Here is a 9147-nt window from a genome sequence, read left to right on the forward strand (position 1 = left end):
GAACCGCAAGTATTCCCATCACCTCTATGCTTGTCTCGGTACGGCGAATCGCAAATATTCCCATCGCTTGCATACTTTACTTGGTAACCCCCAATCGCAAATGATGCAGTCACGTTGACGGTTGACTTTCCAAGAGCTTTTGTTTTGAGGAAGTCAATGGTTAGGGAATCAGAAGGTGGGACCCACGGGCACAAGAAAGTCAAGCCATGGTCCACAGGCGATGTCGGCCGCATGAGAGCCACCCGATTTCTGCTTCCTCCACACAGAACTGAACTCAGACTCTAAGAACAAATTTGGATTGTTCGAGGGCTTCGTCTTTGATTATTATTCACCATCTCAAGATGACAGGGAAGCATTCCATTAGGGTTTGATATGATTATGTTGTGTGTGGACTTTGTGGAGGCATTGCATCCAAAAACATCATTTGAGGATAAAAAATAATTTTAAAGTCATAAATATTTATGATATGTGTCTCATAATATTATGGTCCTTTCATGTTCTTAATGTAATTTCTTTCATCTTTATTTACCAGCAAACGAAAGGATTCATCATATAGGTTATACCATAAAGATAAGCATAAGTTTCATTTTTTGTGCTTATACTATACAAGAGCTCTAAATTATGGCAATGGACGAGAAAGAAATTTCTACTCCACTCACCCTAATCATTGAACCAAACAATCAATTTTATCCCATTTTTTTACCATAAATTTAATGCATTAAATAATTTTACCATATTATTTCATATTCTTAATGTTATTTCTTTGTTCTTTACCAATAAGCACAGGGATTCATGTAGGTTACACCATAAAGATGTTATGGGCATAAGTAAGTTCCATTTTTGGTGCTTATACTATAGAAGAGCTCTAAATTATGGGAATGGATAAGAAAGTAATTTCCACTCAACTCACTCAAATCATTGAACTAAACAACCAATTTTATCCCTTTTTTTAACCATAATTTTGATGCACTACATAACAAATTTAAGAACATCTCACTTCTTCAAAAAAATATATCGTAATATCCCCACACAATCAAAAATGTCCCCACGCAATCAAAAAGAATAATAGAAACTCTACAAAAAAAAATATATATCTTTTGTAAATGGAGAAAACTTAAGACAATCGATGGAAAATTTTAAAAATAAAATATTTTTATAAAAAATAAAAACTCTTACGATTGAATATTTTTGTTGACTTGTATCGATCATCTTAACGAGATATAAAAAAATAAAGTTATCTTATAGAGGGAGAGAATACTTCAAAATCAACGATAATGAGTAATGAACGTAATTAAAGGTCAATATTTAGATTAATTCAACACTCGTTATCAATATTTTATATATAAAAAAATATTTATCAAAATATTGAAAATCATAATGTATGAATAAATTATAATTCACTAATAACTTCTATTCATATTTAATTTTAATCCTAATTCTAATCTCAATTCTAGAAAAATAAAAAAAAATTATTTATCAAAATATTGAAAATCATAATGTATGAATAAATTTTAAATCACTAATAACTTCTATTCATATTTAATTTTAATCCTAATTCTAATCTCAATTCTAGAAAAAAAAAATATATTTATCAAAATATTGAAAATCATAATGTATGAATAAATTCTAATTCACTAATAACTTCTATTCATATTTAATTTTAATCCTAATTCTAATCTCAATTCTAGATAAATAAAATTTCAATTGAATAAGCGACTACTTTGACTCGTCCCGATGTTGGTGACGATGCGAACGAATAAGCGGCGGAGGCAGAGAGACGTATTCCACACAACCACATCCACCTTCGTTAACACACGTCCTGCTTTCGCTGGCGGTGTGAGTACTCCGCGTCATCCCAACAAGTCAAGTACCATAAATTTCTACTGCTGTGCTGCTGCTATCACGAGCTTTAGGGACAGGGACACGTCAATGTACCATCCATTGCCCTTCCCTGGATGTGATTGCTACCTCTCGTCTCATACCCTGTCAACGTTGTGTAAGAGTTGGCTTCTGGATGCAATCCTTTGCTGGAAATATTGCGAGGGTTTTAAGTTTCTGGGATTATTATTATAAAAATAATTAATTTAATTCGAGGGTGGATCTCAAAATCTAATTTACCTAATCAAAATAATATAACATGAACGATTTACATGATACTCGTTCTTCGTTTGACATGGCTGCTGGCGAGTATAAAGAGTGCTGGGTGAGGTGGTGATTAGATTTGCACTTCCAAAACGTGCAAGTCATCGCTCACAAAAGACGTGGGTCCCGCTCCCCCAAAAGAAAAATCTTCATGCCGTCGATTTAGATTGGACTTCGCCAAATTTGCTTTTGATGATGCATCATCATAAGAGGAAAAGTTCAAAAAGAGCCAAAGGAAAGGAAGTGTGTGAGAGAGAAACATTGTTCACGATCTAACACGTCTATTTTTCGAGCTCCAAGAAAGAAAAAGAGTTTTTTATTTTCCTATATATTTAATTAAAATGGGGACATGAAATGATAGTTTTATATTATAATATATCTTTATCTCATGATCTGTATTGCATGATGTTAGCGATCGTCATTGTGTTAATCAAATTTAATTTTAAATTAAATTAAAATTTTAATCGTGTCCAACATCTTGATCACCAAAGATGACATCGAGTATTCTACACAAAGATCAAAATCAAAAAAGAATTCTCATTGCTCCTAAAGTGAAATTAAAATATGAAAAAAGAAAGAAAAAAATATGATTCATGAATCATGCCGATGTTCACATTTTATAATTAAACCTCTCCTAAGTTTCCACGTAATAGATTTGGATTCTACTGATGCGATAGAAAATATTCATGAAAATATTCTCTATATGTTAGTCATGGATGTGAAAAATATTCTCTATATGGAATTATTTTCCACGGCCCATAAATGTTTAAAATCAAAGCTAATAATTATATATCTGCCAAAATCTGATAAAGTAATTCAAACGTTAGGACACGCCATGAGGATGTCACATTAGAAAAGCTTGGTTTCATAATCTTTGTAGATGAAGAATTAGATATCACTCAATTCTTTTGTTTATTTCATAGCTTTCTCGCTCTTGATAGATTCTCTTCTCTCTCTTTGTGAGTAAGGCTAAAGGCTCTTAGGTTTCGTTTACAGAACTTAGTAATCTAAGTTATAATAGAATTCAACTTCAAAGAAATGAAGAATCCAAACTCCCAACTAAGTATAAACGTGTAAATTAGCTCAGACTCTTAACTCCTATCAGAATTCAAATGACACCTCCGACGCATACCATTATTCAAGTCAAAAAACGAATGACACGCCAACGGTCCAGATGGTTTCGATGCACACCTGAACGATCGATAGGGCATTCGAAGATACGTGGCAGGGAAGGTGTCCAATTGTCCTTGCAGATGCCCATGCCACGCCGGCATGTCCATGGTCAATTGCAGTGGCTAACCAGCATTGTCAAACGAAGTTGCACCGAGAAATAGACATGATGTGTTCCATTGATACGGACATGTAATGCTCCGTCTGTCGTGGATAAAGACGTCTCGGAAACCCACACACCATGCTGAGTTATATTACCTTTCAACCAAGTGTTCTTTAATTCTTACTTGTGACGATTAATTGACTTTTAACATTTGTTCTATGCCGAGAAATTTATTGTGGATGAAGAAAGCGTTCATGCCTCGTAACACTTGCGTCTCGTCATCTTGTTATGACGTGTTATCCGTGTTGATTCTATATATTTTGATTTTATCATTAAGGATTCTAAAATCTTAAACAGTGCAAAAAAAAATTATTTTTTATTATTATCATAAATACCGAAGGTGTCTTATCGATTATTATTTTTTGATAGTAAAACATAGATTTCTCGAAGAACACGAGTCGTTGATAAAAGAATAGATTTTACGACACATTCGATTGTTAGATGTAATAACGTTCGGAAAACGGTCGTCATATCGAGTTAGGAATCATTTCCAACACAACACCACTTAATATCGAATCGAGTAAACCGTGTCATGCCATTTTAGATACTTACCGAGCGAGGGCTATCAAAGATGGAGGAGGCGTGCATTCCCAAATTTAGCAATCATGACCACGTGGCAGAGCCACGTTACGCAAACGCGAACACAAACTCCTATAAAAGAAATATATAATGGATTACTGATCGTTTTGGGAAGTCGATCGAATAGCAAAGTATGCAAATAACATGCTTCATGCAACGATGCAATATTAATTTTCTTGTGACGCTGTAGATGTTAAACACGTCACGTCCAAAGGAATCGTTTCCTTATTATTATATTCTTCTTGTGTAGAGATTTTGACTTTCTCTCTGCTGGTATTTTATATGGCTGGCTACGAAGGAGAGAAGGCATGTGCAAGTCAAACTTGGGATTTGGTGCGACACTTGCCATTTTCCAAGCCGACATAATCTATCTATCATCCCTCCCCTTTTCTCTTCCTCGCTTGGCTGCTTCCCCTTCTCCCTGTAGACTGTGATGATGCATGTTGGCTGGAATCGATTTCCGTGGGTGCATAAGTTGTATTGGTTACTCTATAAATACTCGCCCCTCCTTCACTCTCCGAGCCAGCACACACTGACACACAACAAACCTTTTACGAGGACAAGGGACACCTCTTCCTGTCTTGTTCCTCCAGCAGCTCCTCCCCCTGCCACACCACCCCCTCCCCAATCTGCACCATCATCCACAGCTGGCTTGCTAGCTAGCTCGCATAATGGATCCCGCTTCCGCCGCTATGTATCCGTCCTCTGCAGCCGTGATCACCTCCACGCTTCTCGTCATGCTGTCCCTCATCTTCTGCTTCTTCCTTTTCCTCTACCTCCTCTGCTCTCTCCTCCCGAGGGCCTTCGCCGCCGGGCGAGCAGCGCCCCGTAAGCTGCCCCTGCCTCCCGGCTCCATGGGCTGGCCTTACGTCGGTGAGACTTTCCAGCTCTACTCCAACAATCCCGACACCTTCTTCGCCCTCAAACAGAAGAGGTCCGTCCGGTCATGTCCCGTTTCCTTCCTCCCTTGTGTTGCTGTCACTTCATGGAGTTGGTCGGCGGTCACACTTGCTTCTTTTTGCAGGTACGGGCCGATATTTAAGACCCACATCCTGGGGTGTCCTTGCGTGATGGTGTCCAGCCCTGAGGCGGCGAGGTTCGTGCTGGTGACGCGGGCGCACCTGTTCAAGCCGACGTTCCCCGCGAGCAAGGAGCGGATGCTGGGTCGCCAGGCCGTCTTCTTCCAGCAGGGCGACTACCACGCCCGGCTCCGCCGCCTCATCCTCCGGGCGTTCTTGCCCGAAGCCATCCGCCGCTCCGTCGCCCGCATCGAGGCGGTCGCCCTCCGGACCTTGCAGTCGTGGGACGGCCGTCTCGTCAATACCTTCCAGGAAATGAAGACGGTAAGCTTCTCGATTCGACTCGCCAAGTCGAACTCGTAAGACCATATGTTGTTGTTGCTGCTGCTGCTAAATTTGTTTGCCCTGCTTCCGCGCAGTACGCATTCAATGTGGCGATCGTATCCATCTTCGGGAAGGACGAGCTCTCCTACTTGGAGGAACTGAAACAATGCTACTACACCCTCGAGAAGGGCTACAACTCCATGCCCATCAACTTGCCCGGGACGCTCTTCTTCAGCGCGATGAAGGCCAGGAAGCAGCTGGCCCACATCGTGGCCAAGATCGTGTCCTCCAGGAGGATGCAGAGGACAAACGAGGCCAGTAATGACCTGCTCGGTTCTTTCATGGAAGCCAAAGAAGCGCTCTCCGACGACCAGATTGCAGACAACATGATCGGCGTCATCTTTGCTGCCCGAGACACCACCGCCAGTGTGCTCACCTGGATCGTGAAGTACCTGGGAGACAACCCCAGCATCTTACAAGCGGTCACGGTAAGACACCTCTCTTCTCCTTCGATTCCGCCTTCTTCGACACGGATAAGAGAAGCGATTTAGGTGTCGGATCGATGAATGTTCTGCCAGGAAGAGCAAGAGGAAGTAATGAAGAAGAAAGAAGCAGGCAACGAGGAGAAGTCCCTAACATGGGCCGACACCAAGCGGATGCCGTTGACTTTGAGGGTGATTCAGGAGACCATGAGAGTGGCCTCCATCTTATCCTTCACCTTCAGAGAAGCGGTGGAAGATGTGGAGTACGAAGGTGAGTTGGCATCTTCTCTTCCACCATGCTCCCATACGCATCGCTTTCGCATGGTCTCAATCTGTACTTCGTTGAGCAGGGTATCTGATTCCCAAGGGATGGAAGGTGTTGCCACTCTTCAGAAACATTCACCACAGCCCGGAAAACTTCAGCGACCCAGAAAAGTTCGATCCCTCCAGATTCGAGGTAGGAAACGGAGGACAGCTCTCCCCTGTCTCGATCGATCTACAGACGAATAATAATTCTCTTGCTCTGGTCAACCGCTGCAGGCGTCTCCCAAGCCCAACACCTTCCTGCCATTTGGAAACGGGACCCATGCCTGCCCTGGAAATGAGCTAGCGAAGCTGGAGATGCTGGTCCTCCTCCATCACCTCATCACCAAATACAGGTAAACCCACCAAAACCATCAAACGAGCACTTGTTTTCCCTCCCCGGAAGACGAATGTTCACGGTCGATGCTGATGTTTTATGCTGTCCATCATCAGGTGGTCTATGTCGGGTTACGAGAGCGGAATCCAATTTGGACCTTTTGCGCTGCCATTGAATGGCCTACCCCTGCGATTCTCTCTCAAGTCACCAGTGGAGGACCGAGCTGCTTGAGCTTTCTCCGTGGTGTCGCATGCCGTTTCCAGAGTGTGGACGACATGGTTGAGCTCAAGGAACAGGCGATGCTATCAAGACTGCTGCAGGTGAAGAAACCAGCAAGGAAACACCACCTTTGTTCTTGTGTTTGGAGGGGGTTGACATCTCCACTGGAGTGTATTATTATTATTATTATTATTATTGTCTTATGCTTCTTTAATTTGAACGAGTGGTCAAGCAATCAAAAGTGTTGCACCATCGAATGTTTAATATGTACTACAGATTAATAATAATAATTCAGCTACTTACTGCAAATGGTTACTCGACTTTGGTCTGCTTTGCACGTCGCTCCCCCATCATCACTGCACCCCACTCGTGTGGCAATCGAAGATTAAATGTAAATATTTTATACGATCTACTGAAAGGGTCTTTTTCTTTATTTATTATTATATATTACATTAAATAAACGTAGAAGATGTTTTAACGTGTGATCTTAATTATTATTTTATTATATTAAATAATTTATTATTTTTATTTTTAAATGATGTATTATTATATGTGGACTCGAATCAAATTTAAGATCGATCAGTACCTGCGACTCTTTAATGACAACGTTGTTTGTGTACTATGAGAATTAAAATCTAAAATTATATGAATAAATCTAATACCATTTAAGCAGCCAAATAAAAATCTAAAAAGGACAGGACGATGATGGAAAAAAAAGAAAATCTTAGAAGAGAAGGAGTATGAAAATAAAATTAAATTACACTGATTTTGAATTATTTGTAGTTTTGGGGTTTTCCTTTCGTAAGCCGAAACTTTCCGATTGGACCTTTATACCCTTGAAAGCGACCGGTCCAGTTTAAAGTCATCTATTTGGGCCGGTTCAATTCCAAAAGAAAGGATTGGACCGGTTGGTTTGAGAGAAAGAGGAATAATAAACAACTCTCTTCTTTCCCTCCCATCTTTCTATATCCTGCTAAAGCATGAGTGTCATCTTCTTCTTCTTCTTCTTCTTCTTCTTCTTCTTCTTCTTCTTCTTCTTGTCGAATGGGTCAAAGAGCAGAAGGATGTTAAAAATGTAATTGAAACAGTAATCTTTCGTTGTTGGATCAGTTTATTTCTCCTTTTCTTCTTATTTTTGTCATATATATATTTTTTTTTGCTTTCTGAATATAAAACTTACTGTTGTTAATTTTCTTATTTTCGAGATTTTCAAGATGTAATATTCGATACCAATACATACAATACAAGACAATACGAAGACCAACTCACTTGGCTAATATCTAGCATTTCTTTCTTTGTTTTGATATTTAAATAGATGATGATGACAAGTCTTACTGGTCTCCCTCTCCATCAATATGGGCAAAATTGAACATACAATTTATTATAAATCAAACCCAGCATACATCACTCGATCCTTTTAATTCTTAATAATATATGACTATCTTAATTGGGATCACGAGAAACACGAAGAAGATCAACTTGCAAATAGTGTGTATTGTAATTCCACAGTCAGCTTTCACTGCGCTAGTGGAAGAAGAACTCTCGTGTGTTTCTCAAAGGAAAGCAGGTAGATGTAGTTTTCTTGACGAGGAGAATGTTAACATCTTTGACTAAAATGATGCAACAACAAACATCAGATCCGTGTCCCTCACTAAATGATGCTGAATGAAATATATTTCATTGGAGTCTCTCTTTCAGATTTATGAAAGTCAAATCAAATGAAAGTTGCACCTATCTACCAGTTCTCAAAGTCCAACACATGCAACACGTCTCTCTGCGTTTAGTATGCGTAGATATGATACAGTAGCCATGTAGATAACTAAATCCTTGAAATTAGCTTATTAACTACGTCATGAGATCCACTATACAACATATTGGATGAGCCACAATAAAATATAAGTATTGTTTAGGTACGTGGTGGTGATGTACTTAATTCAATCCTCAAAGATTAGTCTAATAATGATGCACTGATTTACTTCTCTCGAATTGAAGCTTTAAAACCTCGGACTAAATTGTTTTATTTTTAGTAAGAATCTAAACTGCTCAACAGCAAGGTTAAACATGATAGAAAATAAGATTTTCCTAACTATACGAGTAAATCTCTCAATTCTGTTAAGAAAAATCTTCGAATAAAATTTCTTTAATAATTATTCTTATCTTTTATTATTTTCATCAAAAAGAACATCAAGTTGTAGAAAGGTCGAGTGCTATGTGAGCTCAACAAACGGTTTAGAACATTTACTCCAAGTCGCATATGACAACATCTATAGCCATATGACAATTGGTCCAAATCATGTTTTAGAGAGGTGAAGAACATGACTATGGGGATATTAATCCTAAGGATCACAAATTGCATTATCGTATACAACACGTTGAGCTTACGATAGGCTTCATCCAATAGTTACATCA

General features: G+C 39.3%; 1 protein-coding gene across 1 annotated transcript; it reads left to right on the forward strand.

Annotated features, from left to right (window-relative positions):
• The first annotated feature begins 4582 nt into the window (after positions 1-4582).
• On the forward strand, positions 4583-7047 carry LOC135662861 (abscisic acid 8'-hydroxylase CYP707A2-like). Its single transcript, XM_065176707.1, has 7 exons — positions 4583-4988; positions 5079-5397; positions 5493-5885; positions 5976-6150; positions 6230-6336; positions 6420-6538; positions 6636-7047. Exons 1-7 carry the CDS (start codon positions 4726-4728, stop codon positions 6748-6750), a joined length of 1491 nt encoding a protein of 496 aa, XP_065032779.1. The 5' UTR covers positions 4583-4725; the 3' UTR covers positions 6751-7047.
• The last annotated feature ends 2100 nt before the right edge of the window (positions 7048-9147 follow it).

This window comes from Musa acuminata, chromosome BXJ1-4 (genome assembly GCF_036884655.1).
Source record: "Musa acuminata AAA Group cultivar baxijiao chromosome BXJ1-4, Cavendish_Baxijiao_AAA, whole genome shotgun sequence".
Classification (NCBI taxonomy): Eukaryota; Viridiplantae; Streptophyta; class Magnoliopsida; order Zingiberales; family Musaceae; genus Musa; species Musa acuminata.